The following is a 22,933-nucleotide window of genomic DNA, read 5'->3' on the forward strand; positions in this document are numbered from 1 at the left end:
CATGCCGTCCTGTGTGAGCACAGCCAGCGCAGGGTCCGACCTCCTCGGCCTCATTACATCCACAGCCAGGCTGCTGTGCTCAAACTCCTCTTTGTGCTCCAGGAATGGGTACCCATTCAGCCGGATGTGAGCCTGCAGAACACAGACGAACAGTCGGAACCAGCGGGAAAGGCATGGTATGTTTTCTTATTGATCGCAATTTACCAAAAAAATAAATAAATAAACTAACAGAAAACAAGCAAAACAAGGAAAATCGTGTTGCAACAACAGCCATAAGGCAGAGCTTCCCTTTGTATACAGGAAAGATGTCATAAAAATATGTCATGATGCATCTTCAACCACCACATCTCACCTCGTAGATTCCCTCTCTTCCTAAAGCATCTGCCACCCATTTGCTGGTCATGGTGGCAGCCATGAGGGGGACGATGTACTCTAGACCGCCGGTCAGCTCAAACATGATGACTACCAGCGACACCGTCATACGAGTCACTCCACCTGGAGGGAGGCGGGAGGGGAGGAATGGTGTCAGCAATCAGATGACTCAGGAGACCACATAACGAGTGGTAAAAACCTAAAACGACTATAGTCAACAGTAAAACTGTACAATAAACGTTTATACAAAACCCAGTGATAACTAGATGCACGAGCATTTCACATGGGGATTTAAACAGACTCCAGCCCAGCTCTTATATATCGTTGCTACCATTATACATAACATTACAGTATCTTTTAGATTAGATTAGTAACAGTGCAGTTGGGATTCAGGAGTCCAGGATGCAGACACTCTGGGTAAGAGTAAGGCTTACTATATTGTATAAATATAGTTCTAATACAGTTAGTGACACACAATAACGGTGAAGTATTTATAGACAAAGCCACTGGGAAGTCTCCCCCCTCTGATGTGTTTTTCAGCTGAGTCTAGTCCAGACATCCCTCCTGAGTCAGGCTGAATGTGTCATCTGAATCCCTCGGGCACATTCCCAGTTGTGTTTCCTCAAAATACCACCACAGAGAGTGATGCACAACGCATCCTGATCAAATGCACAAACAATCGCCCGCTTCCTTTCATCTGTTCCGAGCTGCTCGAGCACCACATTCCGTTCTGGTGTGGGAGCTTTTATTTCTGGTTACTTGAGTGACTTGTGATTCACCTCCGTCTATCTGAAACAGTTCAGTGAAATGCACTACACCGATCCGTTTTATTCTCCGTCATGACCTATATTAAGTTTTCTTCATTTTTCAAACAAGCCTCACCCAAACATGCGGCGGCCCCGACCATAGCGTAAAGCCCTGGCGTGATGCAGTCTGCTCCCGGCGAGCACCACCCTTTAAAGATGAACGACTCGTGGTTGTAGTAGGCCAGCTGCTCCATGCCGACCCCCAGCAGTCTGCCAGCTATGGCTCCAATTGCCATGCTGGGGATGAAAAGCCCAGATGGTACCTGGATGGACAAATGGAAGGAGAGGAGATAAAAGTATAGTTTAAGTGCTTATTTTGGCCAATTAATAGTTTCCACATCCGCATAGCAATGTGGTTTCACATGACGCAGACCACACAGTGTCTGCACTGCAAACACATCAACTGTGCATCAATATCATTCAATATCTTTACAAAGTCTAAGACAACCTCATCGTATCATGTGAGGATTGGAAAAGACATGATTGAAAGTTCAGTTTAAAAACAATGCCCATATGTTTTCATTCATCCTGTGACTCAGTTTCAAACTTGTGCCTGAGAACAATCCTTTTCAATCAACATATAAACCCCACCGTCATTTTTTCCTAATAAGTTGATCCTCCAGTGAGTCATGCTGCCGTGACTCAGCATACAAAAAGAGCAAAAAAAGGGTTCAGAGGGTCAATTATACTAAACTAAACTGCAAAACGGGCAAAATCAGTGAATTAAAGTATGACACTGGTTCAAAATGTGGTTCCAGAGAGACTGGAGACAGCTGGACTTTCACAGGCTACGTTACACAATTCACAGAGGGCTGTGCATTATTAAAAAAAAAAATCTAAACGGCATCAGCCACAAAATGCTTTATCAATGACATCCTCCACAAACGTTTACAGATATGAGTGTTCACAGAAAGCAGGCACAATCAGCTCTGAAGCAACTTGCACCGTTTGTGTGTGAGAGTATTTCTCGACCAACCTTCATTCCAAAGGTAATCACAGTCATCAACATCTTGAAGAATAAGGCCAGGGACAGCTGCCACAGGGCGGTGTAAAGGCCTTCTCCTGCCGGCCGGTCTGCTAGGCTATTGCCTACACTTGTTTTTGACATGTTGGCTGGCTGGAAAGTGTGTGTGTGTGTGTGTGTGTGTAGTAAAGTAGAGGAGAAAGATAAACAAAGGGGCACATGGAGAAACAAATGACAGGGACAAAGAACAGATTCCACTTTCAATCAGCTGGTCTACAGTAATTATTTTTTATGGGAATACAAATGACAAGCCATAAACACTTCCTGACTTATTCCTTCTCCACAAAAACAAATCAATCCGCTCCATTCCCACACATTCACACTTCAATCTCTACAGACAAATACAGAGTCCACAGCTGACCTGTGCGTAGCCACAGAGCTGAGAGGAGTCGAGCAGGGAGCAGTCGTTGAACAGTTCAGAAATCAGCTCGGCTCCGCTCATTCTGGTGTAACTGTTTGGATAGGCGAGCACTGCGGTCAACGCAGCCACCACCATCCCCTCAATGACAGGGTAGTAGTGGCCGAGACGAGTGGTCTTACCTGGCAGAGACACAGACATTGGAAGAAAAAAAACGTTGTGTCTAAATAATATCAATAAAAATAAACAATATCAGCTTGTTGGTGCATCTGTTTATGACACACATTCACCATAACCTCACTACTCACGTCTCCTGCACCAGGCAATGTTGGCCTTGATGAACAGCGCCCCCCAGAGGCCGCCAAATATTCCGAGCAGGACGAAGGGTGCCAGCTCTACCAGGTGCCATGGAGCGTGAAACTCCACGTAGAACAGCACCAGGCGGCTGTTTCCAAACGGGTTGATGGAGCGCAGAGTGAAGGCTGCGACCAGAGCGGCAAAGAACGATCGCCACAGCGTCTTTAGAGGGAAGTAGTAACTCACCTGGAGGAGAGAGAGAGGAGGAGGAGGCCAGACCTTAAGATGACACAGAATCTGGATCACATGAAAGCCACAAAAAGCGCAAACTGCCCTCTGACGAACGCTCATCCAAAAACTCTCCGAGGTGTTTCACTAAGGATGGATTATAAAGCCGCCAAGACACATTCATTTCTCAAACTATTAATGCAAGTGGTTTCTTATGCCTCAGCTCGGTGCCAGTGCTGTGCATTTTCCAGCACAGAGTCACATGTTCAAGAAAATTAAAGAAGACCTGGAAAGTAATTAAAAGACAGTTCTGATTAGTTCTGTTATCAGGTAGTGATAAAACAACCAGCTGTTTTTAAGCACTGCTCTGACATAGAAAGCATCTGAGTTTATTTGACCCTGGTTTGCTTCACTGTAATGAAATCTTTTTTTTGTATTTTCATGTTACAGCACATATCCTGTGATGTCGTCTGAGATGCAGAGACCTGTATGAGCCACTGACTGTATATAAAAGCTGTGTAAGTGGAGCTGAGGCGGGCTGAATGGGCAGAATGAAGCTAGCCACCAATGGTGGGATGCTTCCCCATCACTCAAAGCAGCCATACCCTTAATTATGCATTACATTTAGTCTCAACAGGCCAGTTATAAAAGAATAAGTCAGGCATTTTAACATGGGAGTCTATGGGGACTGACTCCCTCAAGTGGCCATTTGAGGAACTGCAGGTTGCCGCTTGGTCTGAACAAACACAAACAGGAGATTAACAGACAAGCGTCTGAAAATCGGTTCATCAGCAGGGAAGGGTTCATTTTTAAGTGAATTAATACTCACCTCTTCCAGGCTGAACAGGACCCCTCCTATGGGTGCACCGAAGGCCACAGACACACCCACTGCTGCTGCTGCTGATAACACCTACAAGACAAAGACACACAACTCTAAGTGTAATCATATTAGAGAACAAGTGAGACTTCAAACCAAGCTGAGGCTCTGAAATGATAATATGGCAGGAATTCAATGGTACATTTCTCTGTGAATAGTAACAACACTCACTGGAATCAACTCGAGATAGTAATCACTTTACAACTGGCCTGGATTTCAAACTTGATTCATGTGTTTGTCATCTGCGTCAGATCATACGTACCTCTCTTCGTTTGACCTCGTTCTTGCGGTATTTAGTGAACAGATGACACAATATATTAGCGCAGCAGCAGGCTACATGGACCAGAGGGCCTTCCTTTCCTAAACTGAGCCCAGAGGAGACAGCTAAAACCAGGGTGATGGTCTTGATGATGAGGGTCCACTTCCCCAGGTAGCCGCGGATGATGAACCCGCTGAGGATGGTTTTAATCTGAGATGAAGAGAAAAAGAGAAAGAGTTTTGTATGTGCACGAATTAGTTTGTTTGTGTGCAGAGAGAGAATCGGGATACGTTTGTGCTCGTGTCTGTTTATGTTAGGGAGGGATTCATTTAGATAAATGTGCGTGTGAGCACATAACAAGAGATGGAAAGGAAGAAGAGAAAACTGAGTTTGCGTTCTGAATAGATATTAAATAAGTGGTTAAACTGATGTGTGTGAACCTGTTGACCACGGTCTGACCTTACAGTTATGAGACTGTTTGGAAAGCAAGAATCAAGTTCTGCAACATTTAGAAAGGTCCTGGTTAGAGAACAGGACTGAGAAGGAAAGCATTTGTATATACTTGAAAAGAGTGTTTGTCTGTTTGGATATGTTTGCACTCAGCTAGGTTTTCCACTTGTATTTTCCTATGGTAAGCAAATCTACAGCTTTTCTCTTCCTCAGCAAGAGACTGACAAAAGAAAGTCAACACAGGCAGAATGCTAAGAAAACAATGTTCATGGATGCTGCAAGGATAAACTGATAGGAGGACAGATCTACAACATGTTTTTTAAACATAAACAAAGCTAAAAAAAACATTTAGACATTAGACAATATTGTCAAGTTCATGCAGCTGGGTTGGAGCAGCATTACTGTCCAAACATCCCACTCAGAAAAATCTAACAATGCTTGTGTTCAGAGATCTAAAAAAAAAAAAAAAAAAAAAAAAAAAAAAAAAAAAAAAAAAATTTAAAAAGTAATTATGTGCAGCTCCTAAAATCCTCTCTAAACACAAACATACCACACTACAGCAAACAGTGTCATCGATGAAGAATGGAAAGCAGAATAAAGACCTCCTACATTACATCTGTATGTGAAGCACAGTCTCACCTCAGGTATTCCTGAGCCACATGCATACGGAGCAAAGGCCCTGACCAGCGTGACAGCCAGGAAAGCGAAGAGCAGAGCCCAGAAGATATACATCAGGTAGTTCATTATGTAGGCAAACGCACCCTGCACAAAAAGACACACAATAGGCAGTAACTTGTAGTAAAATGTTAACTTTGTACGGTTTATTCAACATTGTGGTGTTAATTTGTGTCATGACAGTTTACGACCACTAGATGGAACCAAAGCACCGTATAATTATTGCTGGTGTCATGAGACTTGATTTCTGTATGAATTTATGAGTCAGAGATCATGACTGTACATGAAACAGCAGAAGACGCCTCTGATTAGTGCACACGATCCTCATGCACAGAAAATAAGTTCAGTTTTGCAAGAGAGTGAGACAATAAAACAGGCTTATAGTTAATTTACTTTGGATCTAAGGGACCATTTTCACTTTGGATTCAACTGGTTTCTCTGCAATGTAGCAAAGTTTTGGCATATTCTTCTACCTCTGACGTCCCTGTTATGAGCTCAGCCCAGCTCTTCCACTGTGGACACTGGTCCCTCTCCTGGAACGTCGTCTCGTTGGACGTCCAGCAACAGTGCTCATGGTTGAACCAGAAGCCATTGAGACACACCCCACCCTTCATGTCTGTCAGCCAATTGGATGCAATGTCAATGCCGCCAGCTAGAGCACCTGGAGGAGAGTTTAGGACACAAAAGAACAAGGAAAAACATTTTGTGGTGGGAAGATTTTCACTCCATTCCAATAATACAGGTGCTTGTTTTAGACTAATTCTGCTTCTGTGGTTGAAGGTGTGTTCACTTATAAGGAGCAAAGGCACGAGGATCTTCATCTTCTGTGCAATATCCAAACTTAACTTTTTGTCTCAGCTGGCAAAAAAAGAATAAGAGGAAAAAAAAGCTGCCAAGCTTCTTGGTGATGTAATGAATATTCATTTTCTTTATGCTAAACTGCCACATTTTAGTGCTATGTTAGTGCTATTTTGTGGGCATACACCTGCTGTCTGTCACCACATGGGAATACACTTTCAGCTGATGTAGGCAGCACAAAAACAAGAGGAAAAGGCACGAACAGGTGCAGGCACTGTCGGTCTGCATTTATGAAGATGCATAAAGCAGGTATAAACACCACTCTGGCAGACAGATGTGCTTCGATATGGGGTCGATATATTGTTGCATGACTGCAGCTCAGTGTGCTGTGAATTTCAGGAAAACCCTATTCTACTTAAAAAACTTGGGATCTAACTGTGCAGGTATAAGTTAAACTGGTGGCTTTTCAGATTGGTGACTAAAGCATTCAAAAATAAAAGAACTTAAAAAACAAAAAGGAGAGAAACTTGAAGTAATAGCTTCTCTGATTAAACAGCAGCCTTTACTGTCAAGTTGATTAAACCACATGTGCATGTGACCACAGCTTAAAGAAATATAATGTGCATGTGTGCGCTACCTGACATGAGTCCCACCAGGAGCATGAGCAGCCATCCAGAGAAGGCATCGCTGATGCTGTGTAGCAGAGCCACAGTCGACTGCCTGCTCTTGTTGGTGATCTGGAAGGCCACAGTAAAATGTCAGAACACTGTTTTGGTTCATATCCTGTATTATATTACACTGAATTTGGTATCATGCTTTCTTATATCATTAATGTTGCTGCTTCAGTGCTAAAACACAAGCCACAATATCACTTTTCCTGGGTGCATTATGGAAACACAGTGGTGGTCGTCAAACACCCCTTTTCTGCCATTTGTATGTCATCTAACAGGGCAAGAGAGCAGGCCACAAAGTCCGAAAACACCCATTATTTAATCAGACACTTTAGAAAGAACGGCACACGGCATTCATTTTCCAGTTTGCATGTGTGAATGTGCAGTGCAACCGTAAACCCCAAGCAAAGCATGAAATCACTCAGCACAAAGATTAGATCAGGTGGTTATTTCCTGTTAGCGTGGCCACAAACTACTGCTTTGACTTGGCACATTGCTATTCATATCTGTGGACAGTCGCTTCAGAAAGTGGATAACTGGACAAAACTGCCAGGTGATGGTTCATCTGAAGCACACAGGCAAGAAAAACACTGCAGTCTGACTGTCCTCAGGTGGATGAGCCAAACCCTGCACAACATCTGTGGAGAGACCTGAAGATGGCAATTCACAGCCATTTCCCATCCGAAGAGACAAATCATGAGAGGATCTGCCAGGAAAAATGGGATAAACTGCCAAAATCCAGGTGTACAAAGCTTCCAGGGACCTGGACTTTGATACCCAAAGGTAATTCCAGGTACCTGGTTTGTTTTGCTGAATAATTATGACTGAATTCCTTCCCTATAAAAACACAGAACGCTGTTCTCCGTACCTCCCTGTGTCTGTCCCGGTCCTTGCTCTTCTCTCTGACCCAGTCAATGGTGTTAAAGTCTTCATAGGTGCCCACTCCAGGCAGCGGGTCCTCCAGTGGGTCCACAAGTTTACTGGGGCCCCTACCGTTCATGTTGGCTGCTCTGCTACTGCTGTGGTCCTCATAACTTCCTGGGAGAGAGAGAGACGGGGAGTGAGAGTGGGACAGAGAAACGGACACACAAACACCAGCCAAACCTCGTTACTTCACCGCTGTTTGTGTGCTGAGAACTCCACATAGTTTGAGAACAGAACGAATGAATAACTATGTCAACACTACACACGCCAACGCACAAGACCTACCGACCTCACATTTTGTTCACAAGACCAACAGTGTAAAGCTCCACTACTTCACAACACGTAGCTGATTTCACTACTTTATTTAAAGCTGCACAAATAATAGTAGAAGATATTTGTCCTGAGTGGGGAAAGCAGAAAGGTCTTGTTGAAATCAAAAGGACTGTTTACACCGGGAGAAAGGATTTTATGTCAGCAAATGTAACGGCAGCCGATTCAATTCAGATTTTAGGTGGAGTCTTTAAAGATTCATCCTCTGAGGACTGTGAATATCCACCTCTAACTCCATGACAGTCCAGCTATTAGTTTTCAAGACACCTTGTCATGGACAAAAGTGTTCTTCATAAAAAATTCAGATCTGAGAGCACAAGTTTTGTTACATTCTCATTTACTGTAATTTCATACGGACAAATATCTGGGGCTGCTCCGCATTAAAACAAACGTAGTCACACACCTGGGCCGACTAGTTAGACTTGTTTTAAACAGCTAGGTGCAAGAATGTCATGGGGTGAGTGAATGAAATACTCTCCTCCTCCCTGAGATGCCAACGAACAAGGAAACGTGTCACACAGCCGCAGCATTTTTTACGTAACACAAAACAGACTACAAGGTCAAAAGTCAGGGGTCAACTGACTAAAGAACTACTGCCAATCACACTTTGTAAGCACTAAAAACAAAGTGAACTAATGGTTTTCAGTTCAAATGAAGGAAAACAATCTCTTGCTTCTTACTGTAACATTCAGTTCAATTCGATTTTATTTGTATAGCGCCAAATCACAACAAAAGTCACCTGAGGACACTTTACAAAGTAAGGTCTAGACCGTACTAGTACTGATATTATATCGGAAAAACCCCAAAAGTCCCCCGTGAGAACATGTGTGCAAGGACAACCTGCAGGCCCCTCAGGTCCTTCTACAGAAATCAATGCAGAGAGAACCCACGTGGGCACAGGGGGGAACATGCAGACTCTACACAGGAATGCACCGGAGCGACCGGGGCTTGAACCTGGAACCTTCTTTTGAGGCATCAGCGCTAACCACCTCGCCGCTACGCCGCCCCAGAAATAACATATTTGTATATTTTCACTTTTCACCTAATTCTCCAAATAAAAGCTCTGAGCTGCTTTTGAAAATTTCAAGTTGTCCCACACACCAAAATGTGTGTGTGCCGCTGCACAGGAACACTACATGACTCAGTGCCTGATGGGCCATAAACCATCTTAATGATTAAACCCCAACTATGTTCAAATGATAGGTATCAGCAAAAACACTATGAAGCCACACTTAACTATAACATTTATTGCATTTAAAGCAATCTAAACACTCACAAAGGCAGAGACAGGAGACAACAGTACAGGTAGCTTCACTGAAGGTGCTGAAGGAATATGTACAAAACTTGTTACTCAAGCATGACCGGTATCAGCAGTTTAACACGAGTCGATGCCAGCATTCCTTCACGTTGTAACTACAAAAAAATAAATAGCACGTTTCATGTGTGACAGCACGAGAGCAGTACAGTCCACGCTTCAGCAAGGAGTAAAAAGGAAAACCAAAGTCACAAACAAAGATATCCACAAACGCCGCCCTCTCTCGGCCCCACACTCACCGTTTTCAACCAGTTCCTCCTCATCCAGCTGCTTACTCCAGAACTCCCAGGTCATCTTTCATTCCTGGCCCAAAGGCACCCCGAACTCAGTATCCACAACTCAAACTGGACATCTCTCCCTCCTCTGAACTCCTCTAGGAAGTGCTCTCCAACAGACCCCTCTCTCACTGGCCACAAGGCTCTAATTCTGATTCATCATTGGGTAGTCTCTCTGGGAAGTAGAGGATGATTTGCTGAGCTTGTGGAAAAGTCTTTTTAATGCGCTGCAAGTCCTTGGGAGCTCTTTCTGATTGGCTGAGGTGGGTCACTGCACAAAAACAAGGTCACGTGTTCGTAAGGCTTTTAACCTTTTGAATCTTGTGGGCCCGTGATAGTTGTCAGGAGCAGAGCCTGTGTGATACACGGTGATGTAAAAGACTCAGGTTGTGCGTCATTTTCAACTGACGGCATTCTGGGAATGCAATCGTTTTCAATATCAACTACTGAAAAGCTCTTATTCCGATTAAAATTGGCTTCTGCAGAAGAGCTGGGAAGGATCTGTGTTCTAAATTCAGATGTGACATTTGAAAAAAAAGTAACAGTGTTCACTAAATAAATGACTGAACAAGATGTAAACAAACTAAAATGGACCTAAAGCAAAAACCCATTCAAATCTGGAACTAGAGATAATGACTGATGGAAAAAACAAATTAAACCACAGTGATGCCAACCCTGCTGTTACCCAAGGAGGACTGGAGTTAGACCCAAGGAGGTCTCAGTTAGACATCTAATACATATACTGTGCTATATTTTTAAGGTAGGCAGGGCTAGACCACAATCAAGATGGTTTTGAAAGCTTAAGCTGTGATGTTGATGTCATTTCTGCCTGTTAGCAACAGCAACACTTGTAGTATCGAGAGCATCTTTAGTGTGAGTGGATAACCCAGAGGAAAGCCACAAGGCAAAACTGTGTTGGTGCCACAGTGAAGTTATACAGGAACAAACAAATTAACAGGAAGTGGTGAGCTGCGGCTAAGTAGTCATAGTGATGACGCAACGCACTCTTGTTACACGGAATTTGTGTCAAACTTTCAATCAGTCATGTTAATAACTGCCACAAAATAAAAACCTTATTTCCTTTAAAAAGTATCACTCCACTTTCTATACACTGTCCAGTGCAGAGAGCTGAAGCCTATCCCAGCATGCACAGGGGCAGGGCACGCTATGGCCATGTTACCAGTCTGTGACCGGGTTTACAGACAATGCGTGCGTGCTAGCAGGCAATTCAGAATCTAAGATGTGTTGGTGGTAACCATGGTGCCGAACACATTACAGGCCACACACTGCAACAAGGTGGTGCTGTAAAACCTGTGGCACATGTGCAACCCTGGCTCCAACTTAAAATGCCAAAAGCAAAACAATCCCAGATTAATATCAATGTCCAAACCGATTCAGTATCAGCACTTCTCAGAACATTTGCCAGCAACAGACTGTTTCCAGCTCTCACTCCTTCTCTGTTGTGTGTCTGTGTCCTGAGGAGACAGAGCCCACTATAATCTTACATTTCTGCAGAATATCAACACACACACTGTTCATTCTTTATAGCAAGCTCTAGTTAATTCCACACTCTGTCACATGACCACGGCGCTGTCTATCGACACTGACACAGTATGTTATCTACTGACCATTGATTTGCACACACATGCATAAAAAACAGCTGACACAAACATATACACACAGTCTCTAGTGAGGATTTGAACCTTGAACTCCTGAGGTCTGGTTGCCATGGGAAGTGGCATCTCATGTGACCCCTGTGACGCTTGCTGACTACAAACAAGTGTCTCTGGAACAAATTAACATCATAGCCCGTCATTACTTTGGCAGAATAGGGTCGTGGGGAGGCCTGGAGCCAATCCCAGCTGACACTGGACAAGAGGTGGGGTACATCCTGTTCAGGTCGCCAGTCTGTCACTTAGAGACAGACAACCACACACACTCCTTTGGGCAATTTAGAGTCACCAATCAATCTAAGCTGAACGTCTCTGGACTGTGGGAGGAAGCCGGAGTACCCAGGGAGAACATGGAGACTCCACACAGAAAGGTCCTGGGTCGGCCGGGGCTCGAACCCAGAACCTTCCTGCTGTGAAGTGACAGCGCTAACCACGCGCCGCCATGCTCAGGTTTATGAATCATATTTACCGGGATAGAGGAAGCTGAATAAAGGAATGTGCATCTCTGTAAATAAAGACTTCCATGTGTGGAAAGAAATTTTAAACATAAAGATGCAACAGGTCCTGCTGGAAAACCACAGAGAGCAACTTCACACTAACCCGACTGTTGGACTGAACCCATAATAGCCTGAACTAATGTAAAAGACTCTGATAAAGAAAAGATTCTTGCATTTAGAGTACTTCATCACGCACACCTGCTGTGCTTTGTACACCCAGGAGCCACTTTATCACTACCATGAATCCGCTGGAACGATCAAAACAACAATTTAACTCACTAAAAAGTATCGTCTGTGTATCGACACCTGATTTTGTGGTTTCTTCTGCCCCTCTGTTGTTGTCCAGCTATTAAAAGCTCATCAGTGGCCCACAGTTTTGCACTGGGGAACATATTTCTTCATTACAAAAATGATTCGCTCATTTAGAAACAGCTCCACAGACTAACAGCAATGACTTTCACAGGCTCATGCACATTCTCTGGAAAATATATTGTATTGTAAACAACAGCTACTTTTATACCCACAATACTTGATATCAGCATACATGCATTGTTATTTTGGTCTTTTCGTGGAATCTGTTGACAATAATAACAATATAGAAACCCCCAGCCTTGTCCTTTAGTGATGTCACCCCAGATTATAGGAAACTGTGATCAGCATTTGTTGACACACAGAATAACATAAGTGTTGCTTGCAGCCATATTTCAAATGATACCCAGCCCTCATGACACAGAACACACTGTGAAAACATGAGTGATGATACAAACTGGGACCAACTCCCTCACCTCACAACGACAGTGCTGGCGAGATGCTGGATACGCATCTCGCCAGCACTGTGAGTGATCACAGTAACAAAAGGCCCGTGCATGACGTCTGATTTCAAACAATAACCTCATAAAGTAGAATTTCAGATTAAAACAGTCAGAGCTCGAGGATGTTTTCAGTGGTGATAGCCTGTGACTCAATTTAAAAGGTGAGCTGGTCATGACTAAGCTGACACTCACCTGTTTAAGTTAAATAATAGTTTTTTTTAACTATGGGTGCTACACTAAAAAGTCCCTTCTTCCTTGTATGAGTGAAAGAGGAATGTTTACTACTACAGAGGCAAAGCTGCGTCCGATCGACAGCTGTTACGAAATCCATGGCCTTTAAACTGTCCCTGGCGGACTTTTACTCACCCCCCTTTCTGTAGAAACCAATGTTGTAATATTTTAGATATCATATAAGGAAAGGGTTCTGATCATCACACAACACTAGTTTATTTGAAACCTCAAAATCCATTTAATCCTAACAACAAAAATGGCCGTCTCTGCCTTTAGGCACTTGGCCATTCACTCATCGCTTTTTCATTTTCCCACCTCCCCCTTTTCCTGTTTCGCACAGTCACCCGACTGCGGCCTTGTGAAGTAAACACTGTGACATATTCAAAGAAAAGCTCCACACAGTCTGATCAAAGCTGTGGCTCATTCGCCGTCAAACATTAGATCCTGCTAAGACACTGACAAGTCCACTGCCAACAAGAGGAACACTGGGAATAGAACTGAAATAAATACTACTAGCAACAATAATGATCCTTATTTGCACAATATTGACTGTGAAACAATAAAGTGGATTTAAACTAATCAAATACACAGCAGAAAAAGCAAGCAAACCAATAAAAAAATAAATCAATAACGGCACCTCATAAACCAGAAAACCAAGAAAAGCATAAAAAGCACAAACACACTGTGGCATCAAGGCAATTTCCCCCAAAACACATTCAAGTGAAGTGTGTATAAACCATGTACTAGTTTGTCTGTGCTTCCCTTTCATTTTGCTTTTTGGCTGAATCATCAACAGATTCCTTCTCCCAAAATGAATTCCAGTTTTCCAGATGTGGTTTTGTGAAAGTGTTTCCTCCTACTCAAGCCTGCATGAGGTCTGGTTTATGTTTTGATAACTTCTCCCCCGACACAGGTTTTGTGACGTCCTTGGCGACTTTAGCGTTTGTTGAAGGCTGTATAATGACAAGAAAACAGAGCTGCAGTATATATTACTATTTGTTTCAAGATCCAGGCTGCAGCTTTCCCTCTGCTTTCCCTTGTCAGTAAAATACAACAATGACGGATCAAGTAGTGACAAGCTGAAATATTTTCAGAATCAGAATCAGCTTTATTGGCCAGGTGGGTTGGACACGAGGAAACTAATGGGAATCTAACACTGGAGAAAATAAACATGAAAGCTGTGAGGTGATCAGCATTTGAACCTGAATAAATTATCAGATTAATTATTTAGCTAACATTTAAGAGGGATTGGGGGGGGATGGGGGTTATCTTTTCCATTAATCTGAAACCTATATATCAGCTGTAGTGATTGTTATGGTGCTTGAATGTCTTGAAGTGATCCTGGGAACATTAAGAACACGCTGCCTGATATTACAAATACTCTGCAACAGAGACAATTAGGGGATGACTAATGCTCACGAGTAGTAAACAGAGGGATCACAGTACCTTCACAGTAATCCCAAGTTAGTATTTGGAGTAGCAACACCCTCCTAGCGCTGCTAACTCTCATGTCTAAACACTGGAAGCTAATGAGTCCCTAATCAACAACGTACACAGCGCTAAACAATTGCTCTAAGAATGGCTTTTAAGATATGCTTGGCAACAAGTTCAAACGCATGTTAATAAGCAGTTAGAGAAGCCAACAACGCTCGCCTCAAGTGGGAAAAGAAAAGGAGGAATTGTGAGTTGAAATACTGATCAGGTTGGAAATAAAATGCAAGTTAAGACAATGTTAATCTAAACAGAGTCACAAAAGGCTGTTTACAATTCAAGACAACTCAGATTGTATGTTTTTGTCTAAGTTTCAGGTGTCTGAATCAGAGGATCGACTCTGTGGAGAGCGAAATGAAGCCAAACGCCTCCTGATTTCCACCGAGCCGGACATCATATCATCAGTCTGAAGCCAAGAAGCAAAGCACTACTGCGTGTTGGAAAACTTGTACTGTAACTCAGGTTTTGCTGATTCTTGTGTTTCTGCCTGAACTGACATACGATTTTCTTTCACAACCCACTGTGGTTAAAAAAAAAAAAAAATACACGGTTCACACTTTAAAAACATGGCTGTGTTTCTTCACTTTCAAAAAGCTGGATCAGTGAAAACCTGTGGTTCAGCCCAGCACCAGCAGCTTCATCCACTGAGAGGAAATCTGTAGACTTCCCTTCTGTTGGCGCAGCCTGTTTCAGACAGTGGGGAGGACACGGCGTTGGTTATGTCAGAGTAACATCAGTAATAGCTAGGTAGGTGATATCACTGGTTGACAGCACCTCTCCACATTAGGCCGGGTTTGGGAGCAGATTTCTACAACAAAGATCTTTGAAAAAGTTACATACTGTAGCTTTAAGTACAGTTAGGGGCTTCTGCTGGCAGAGATGTTGTTTCCTTTTACCTAAAGAACAGATTTTCATAACTATTACATCAGCAAAACCTAAGCAACTTCTGACAATATATTTTCCATTTGCATTTAAATGTTTCTCAAATCAGGGAGAGTCTTTAAGATGGATTAGTGAAGAGAAAGCATGATAAGGTTCACAGTCAACAACTAAAGCAGCTGTCAGGATGTTTGCTTCAAAACTAGTGGAAGAACAGATTGTCCTGGTACTACTGGTCAAGACATCATCCTGTTTAGACCAGGGAAGGAAGGACCCATCTCAATATAACATGATATGACAGAATCAGTGGTTCCCTGTTGGTCTAAGTTGATGCCTACATCAAAATAAACTTAAATATTCACCTAAATATTTTAATCAAGATTTACTGTTTCGTTATCTGCCTGGAGATCAAGCTGCTCTTCAAACTTGCCTCTGTTTTCTAAGAATCCACCATCACTTTGAGTGGAAGTAAAGTAAAGTAGCTGCTAATCAATACCAGTGACTCAGCATCAGCAGGAGCTGCTGGCTTTTAAAGCACAGGCTAACAACCTCTTTACTCCAGCCAAGAATGCAAATGATCAGACTGTCTTATCTCATTGCTTTACATAAGACCTGCCTCCAATATGTCACTGTTGGACTTCAAGCTAACTTGTGGAATCTCTGCGGAGGTCTTGCAATGACGGCAGAGCACTCACCCATGACTCATTTCTCTGGGTCTGTGTCACCGTTAGGTTACATCTGGCAAGTGGAGTTTGTCTTTGAGAAAGGTGATGACATCACTAGTAACCGGGTGGATGTAGTGCAGAAACAGTGGGAGCAAATGTCAAGAGATTAGAGGAACTCACCCAAGCTGCTACCACAAACACTCCTGATACTATAAATCTCTTTAATAGTTGTTTTTGTATTCTGATGCGACATCACACCAAAATAGGTTGATGCAGTTCACGGGGGTAGTCGGTTGGTTGGCTTCAGGATTTGGTGGTGGTGGCATGTTGGACTCACAGCAAGAAGGTTCGGGGTTCAAGTCCCGGCTGACCCGGTACCTTTCTGCATGTTACCTGTGCCTGCGTAGGTTCTGTCTGGGTGCGCCGGCTTCCTCCCACAGTCCAAACACATGCAGCTTAGGTTGACTGGTGACTCTAAATTGCCCGTAGGAGTGAGTGTGAGTGTGTGTGGTTGTCTGTCTGTATGTCAGGCCTGTGATAGACTGGCGACCTGCCCAGGGTGTACATCGCCTCTCGCTCAATGTCAGCTGGGATTGGCTCCTCCTTTGGATAAGCGGTATAGATAATGGATTTGGTGCAGTTTTATTTAATAGTGTTTGAGCAAACCCTTCACACTGAGTACAAAGACAAAGCCTGCAAGAAAACGGAAATCTTTTCCTATTTGGAAGCATTGTGAATGTAAAGGGTATATATGCAGTTAAAATAATGTAAAAGAAACTTTTGTTTCTAAATAAAAATTAACCCAGGGTTCCCTGTCCTCTCTCAGCAACCTCCCTCCTGATTGTTGCAACATGTTGGTAATATTTGTGCTGCGTCAATGTGTCAGTGGCACAAATGATTATTATTTGGCAGTTCAGTTCTTATACCAGTAGGTGTCATTTTGAATTATTATTAATACATTTAGTAAAACAAAAGCTAACATATATTTCATATCCACTGGCCCCCAGCTACACACCCCAAAAATAAAAACAAACAAACCAAAAAAAAATCAAAATGTCACTAGGAAACAGTAATAAATAATAATAATAGTAATATACATTTTAAATTCAAAATCTACCTGCACACATAAACATCACTGGTGTTACACATGATACGAATAAAACATTTTAAAAAACACAGATTTAGGGGTCATTAGCGAACTCCGAGTCAAATGAGACTTTGAGTAATGAATCTTTTGGCGACACAATGCTCTCAAAGCCTCACTGCTTCAGGACCATCACAAAGAGAGGGAGCATGTAGTAACTGAACATTCAGATGACAGACTAAAAGCATGTGACACACACCCAGAGTACCGTGCAGATATATCTTATCAGTACACAACTACTTCAAGGGCACTAACAGACACGTACTGCACCAAAGAGATGAGCTCTTCACACATACTGTCAAACTACTAATATTTTCTACTATGAAAACGCTGTGCACTTTCATCACCAAATAAAAACGCTGCTTCAGGAATACTCCGGCATCAATAACGAGAGTTAATGAAAGCATGAAATCAACAACGATGGAGCAATCCTACAATTAACCATTTCCTGTGCCGTGGCTCTACAGCACACCTTAAGTTAACTGTTCACACACTCCACGCCAGCATCTGTAGAATAGTTTTTGGTTATCTTAACAGAGGCAGGAACTAAGGTCGAGTTCAGTTCCTTTTTAGTTCAAACAAGGCATCAGCAGGTTTAAAGGAAGCAAAGTTTAATGTTAAAGTTCAATTTATGAATCTTTACTGCTGCCTAGACCTGAATTTAAGACCATTACTGAGTGACAGCTTTTAGATAAGATGGCAAGATAAGGATGTTGCTCATGTTTACAATACTTGACTAAGCTGTTTTTGTGCATATTGATGGCGACTCTAGCACTCATCTACTGACTTCATATTATTGCATTTCTTTTACCACAACTTGCTTTTACTGTGCATAAGATAAATACTAAAAGAAAAGCTGTTGTTTACACACATTAAATCCAGCTGTGTCTTGTAAAGCCAGAGCAGCATGTGCTGTAACTAAAGCAGACAAACCTCCTATTTCAAGGATAAGAAAATGACACCACTGGATGCAACATTTGACCATTTTACACAGTGCAGAGTAGAGACCTGATGGAAAACGATGTCTGACAAGCAACAGAGATCTCTAGCTGGGGTCGAACCAGGGATCCTGGTGGAAAACGATCTGACAAGCAACACAGATTTCTAGCTGGGGTCGAACCAGGGATCCTGTGATTAGTTTCCTCCCAGGACTTCATTTGTCTGCATTAATTACTTAAAGGCAGCAACAGGCTATTTGTAAAAGAAACAGGAAGGCCTTGATTTCTTTTTGCATGGTACCATAAATAAGCACCAAAAAAAAAAAGGACAACATGCCAAATCTTTTATTTAACCCTTTACCCTGGTGTAACTGGGCCTTGTCATCAAACAACTGTGCAGCTAACCTGTGCTGAGAGGAGGGACGTCGTCCGTGCTGGAGAAGTCCAGAGTGGCTCCTGCAATGTCCACCATCTCGTCATCATCATCGTCACTGGGGTGATGAAGACCGTCAAAGCTCCCGGAGGAGTAGCCAGGGTTATCCATTCTTTCAAATCCTGTTCACAACACAACAAGAGGAAAACGTCCGGCTATGAAACACAGCCTCTAACATGTAACCAGCTGCAGGAGGAACGATCAGTTTTAGTCGTAGCTACCTGTCCCACTTTTCCCTGCAAATTTTCGGTACACGCTCGCCCAATGCTGAGACATTGTCGCGAAAAGTCAGCAAAATCACAGCGACTGAAATGGCCAACCTCCTTGTTTACCCACAACGGTTCTGTCAGAGAAATTCTAGGAAGCGCTAGGTTTGTGGGCTACGGAGAAACAGACTGGTCTCCCACATTTGCTCCGAACCCCCCTGTTATCATAGTGAGAAATGACAGCACGTCCACGTCTCCAGTTACAGGAAAGTTTTCGCAACCATTTCCGCTTCTTTTTTGTACTTCTGCTCGTCCCATAACTGCTGAAAACAGCAGAAAAAGCGCCCCACACTGGAAAAACACACTGCAGCCCATGCAAAGCAGATTAGCATAGCTAAAGTATTTAGCCATCACATGTGTGATTATGACCAAACCTGTCAAACAAGTTGGCAAGATGCAACCGATGAGCCAACTAAGTTAATATTAACGTTCCGCCATCCACTTCAAATTAAAAAAGAAGCCGCAAATTTAAGGCCTTACTTTACCTGTGGGTATAAAACCAGTCGTGAGGATTAGTGAAGTCTTGTGACCTGGATCTCTGCCCTGCCGTCGTTTTCTACTGTAAGATGCTTATATGTCAACAGAACTCTATGTAAACTCCGCAGCGCCTGCCCCAAGAAAATCTTCAGCCATTCTCATTCCTAAAAGCGAGGGGTTTAAAACGCAGGAGATGTGCTAAACGTGGCCACAATAGCCAAATATATTGTTTAGATACCCCCAAATAGTGTAATACATCAGAAATTACCCAGATTACGCGTTTTCGCCACTAATACAACAAAACAAAGCTAGCATCACTTTGGATAAAATAGCTACGACTTCCGTTTATGATATTGTTAAAGCTACCATGTCAGATCATTTCGTAGGTCATAATTTCATACAATTTACAATTTAACACTCGGAGCTTAATCACCACATTTCTTTTAAAGTGATTATGCAATACATGTCTGTATTTATAGTTTTTAAACCGCTCCTGTTTCTTGCAATGTCCAATTGTTATTTTAATTTGAAGGTAAAGCACTTAATTTCCGGTTTGTCTGCGTTATCCCTGCTATCGTGACAAAAGTATCTGCACACCAGGGAAATCAGTCGAGTCAAGAGCTATCGCTTCTACAACTGGGCCCATTGACTGTGTCATTGGAACAGCTGGACTAATCGATCAAGATTTCTGGCCACGAAATTTACAGTTAATATCACTATATAATGTTAACTTTACGGATGTGGTATTTAGAAATGTGCCAGGTATTGAGCGACTTTACACAGCTACTGTTGGTTTGCAGATGACGACTATAACACTAGCCAAAGGCCTACATTTGCCAAACATTGTCCCTATATTTAGCATGTATTAGCAGTTTATTAACATCATTTTAACTTATTCAATAAATGAATTCTAACACATTAAAATGTAGTTGTAAAGCAGCTTAAGGACTTTTATAGTGTTTAATATACAGTATTTATTTGTAATAAGAACCTCTCCAATGGAGGCTGTATTTATTTTTTAATACTATGTAATTATAGCTGTTATATATTGTTATTCATCCCATTTATACACTAGCATATAGTTGCAAGAAAAAGTAATGGCAGTGTTTTCTGCTTAGTCATAAAATCTGATTAACAGTTAAAGTGTGACACCTTGTGGTCATCTGTAGAAGTGAACGAACCCAGCCCCATCCCTGTGTGTGTGTTTGTAGACAACGGGGTTTTATTGAATCCCAGTTCATATCTGTATATCTCTGATTAATTATCTTCTTCATCTTTCCTCTTCGCACTACAGCACTTGTCTTGATGTCTTCTTTCTCTCTGCACTCATCCATCTTCACATTCTACACTCCACCACTCTGCTCTCTGCAGGCCAACATAAACACTCTCTGCCTTACCTCCCACGATGTTTCTTGTTTCAGTGGTTCTGTTTCTCTTCACATGCTTTCTCTCCCTCCCTCGTTTTTTTTTCTAGATCTTGGTATTGCAATCAAAAAAACATTCTTTCTATTCTCTCCATCATTAATATTCCACCCTCTGTACTCATCCATGTCCCCTTGTTTGGTCTTCTATCCCTTTCTTCCCCATTTTCATCACTTACATTCTTACATTCCCACCAGTCCTGTTTTTTAATGTGGGTCAGGCAGAAGAACACACTCCCCCACTTCCCCCCAAAATGCAGATTCTTCACTTTTACAGCAGCCGTTTTCTTTATCCTCCACCGGCATCTTTTGCTGTGAAACCAAACATGGCCACCTAAAACACAGTTTGACACGGTTGAAATTATTTAGTCATATGGGGTACGTGAGGAAGCCTTGGATCTGCAGCACAGGTAGGACACATGTTTATCTTGGAGAAGTAAAACCAAAACAAACATGGTGATTTTTTTTATTTTTTGTATTTTCTTTGACTCAGTGCTTTGGACGTTACGCCACTACTGAGACCTGCCCAGGTTATTGTTACTGTAATAATAGTAATCACAGTAAAGCAATAACATCTTCAGTGAATGGAGTTAATGCAAGTAAAACTTACTATAGCATGCAGAAATGCTCTTTACAGAAAAAGGTTTTGCAATAAGTCAAAATTACGCAGGAAGCTGTTCTAATACAAAATGTAATATGTACAAAACAAAACAAAAACTGAAGCATTCTGTACATGGACATCTTAAGTTCAGAGTTCTTTGGTAGTAAAACAGAAGCAACCATCTGAGAACAAACTAAGAAAAAGAACAAAACCAGGTTTACAGCAAACATTTAATAGACTTTTGGTGCTTTTTCCCAGAACATTTAACCAGTTAAACTGATAAAGCAGAAAACAGAGATAAAGGACTCTGTGTGTTCAAAGCTGCTGTATTTTCACTTCACTTCAGCAAGTCCACCTTTCAGCAGCCAAAATATACACGCTTCCTCCTCTGAAACCCTCCCTTCTCTTTTTGAGCTGCAGTTTGTGTTTTTAAACTTGATTTACTCCGGCACTCAGAGCTGAACTCTGTAGGGGAAAAAAAAGTCCTGTCCCAGGTTTAGGAGGGCAGGTTAAACCGCAGGACACTTTGGCAACATAACAAATCACAAGACAAGGGAGGTAAAAGTAGAGTGCAGGTAGCAGATAGTTAAAGTTTAGTGTAGAAGTGTGATGGTGGATAATTAACCTGAAACACAAGAATCTGCCCTTGTGCTCACTTTCTGTGTTTCAGAAAGGTTGATTTTCCACAAATTGTTAAACAGATATTTAGATTTCACTTTTTAGGAGCATAAGCTACAAAAAAAAAAAAAAAAAACTAGATTAATCACGTTTTAATCAAGTTTGACATTTTGGGGAATACACTTCTTCACATCTTTGTCAAGATAAACAAGTGTGATTGCATTGTGTTAAAAAAATATTCATTTGCCAGTTATGGTGATAATCAATTCAATCAATCATTTCTGAAGCAAACATGACAAAAGGTTTATAGTTCCATGTTCTTGAATATACACTTTTATTGGTTTTCCTTGTCTTACATCACAGCAAATAGATTATTTTGTGAATTGGACTGTTGGCAGAAATAAATGCTCTAGAAAATTGCAATAGGCACTTTTGCTGATAATGAATATTACTGTTAGTTGCAGTCCTAAGATGAGCTATAACGTGTTAAGTGATGAACTTTAGAGGCAGTAGTAGGTAGATTTTGTTACCAGGCTAGCTCTTTTCCTCATTTCCAGGCTTTATGCTAAGCTAGCCTAACAAACTGCTGGCCGTGGCTTCTTATTTCACATACAGATATGACAGTGATATCAAACTTCTTGTCTAACTCTTGACAAGAACTTAAGTGTCCAGGAAAAATTAACAACAACTTAGCCTACATGTGAACCGGGACTAGCAGAAAATAGAAACCAGCAGTAGACAACATTTTGAAAATTCTGCCGCTCAAACAAGCTCAACGACAAAAACTGCAACTCTTTGGAGACAAACAAATCTCTGGCCAGGATTCATTTCCATCAAAATATACAGTAAACTCTGACTCCTCCTGGTCTTTTCACTCATCTTTTACAACCAGTTCCAGTCATTTCAAACATCACTATTTACACATCGTTACATTATAAACACAAGTGTCTCCTGTACATAACAGTCATTAGGTGACAGTATAATGAGTCAATGGAGTCTCAAACTCCACACAGTAAAACATGTTACAGTCATACACATTACAGTAATGAGGAATACAATGCGGTTTGACAATAGTATGCTGGGTAATGTAGTATATGTGCTGCTGAGTGCAGGTGTCAGCAAGAAAAA

At 42.0% G+C, this 22,933-nt stretch overlaps 1 protein-coding gene across 1 annotated transcript in view; it reads right to left on the reverse strand.

Annotated features, from left to right (window-relative positions):
* The window catches only part of clcn5b (chloride channel, voltage-sensitive 5b), a 23,515-nt gene extending 4,480 nt beyond the window's left edge, over nucleotides 1–19,035 (reverse strand). The window contains exons 1-14 of the mRNA XM_020619568.1: nucleotides 18,644–19,035; nucleotides 18,395–18,544; nucleotides 7,684–7,853; nucleotides 6,782–6,881; nucleotides 5,820–6,007; nucleotides 5,311–5,433; nucleotides 4,225–4,431; nucleotides 3,915–3,995; nucleotides 2,869–3,103; nucleotides 2,564–2,742; nucleotides 2,155–2,295; nucleotides 1,255–1,441; nucleotides 353–495; nucleotides 1–132 (exon numbers count right to left, since the gene is read on the reverse strand). The exon at nucleotides 1–132 is cut by the window's left edge and continues 13 nt beyond it. Coding sequence (XP_020475224.1) covers nucleotides 1–132; nucleotides 353–495; nucleotides 1,255–1,441; nucleotides 2,155–2,295; nucleotides 2,564–2,742; nucleotides 2,869–3,103; nucleotides 3,915–3,995; nucleotides 4,225–4,431; nucleotides 5,311–5,433; nucleotides 5,820–6,007; nucleotides 6,782–6,881; nucleotides 7,684–7,853; nucleotides 18,395–18,544; nucleotides 18,644–18,698 — 2,091 coding nt within the window. The 5' untranslated portion in view covers nucleotides 18,699–19,035. The remainder of the gene's footprint in view (nucleotides 133–352; nucleotides 496–1,254; nucleotides 1,442–2,154; nucleotides 2,296–2,563; nucleotides 2,743–2,868; nucleotides 3,104–3,914; nucleotides 3,996–4,224; nucleotides 4,432–5,310; nucleotides 5,434–5,819; nucleotides 6,008–6,781; nucleotides 6,882–7,683; nucleotides 7,854–18,394; nucleotides 18,545–18,643) is intronic.
* Between the last annotated feature and the right edge of the window lie 3,898 nt (nucleotides 19,036–22,933).

The sequence above is a fragment of the Monopterus albus genome, unplaced genomic scaffold (assembly GCF_001952655.1).
Source record: "Monopterus albus unplaced genomic scaffold, M_albus_1.0 scaffold222.1, whole genome shotgun sequence".
NCBI lineage: Eukaryota > Metazoa > Chordata > Actinopteri > Synbranchiformes > Synbranchidae > Monopterus > Monopterus albus.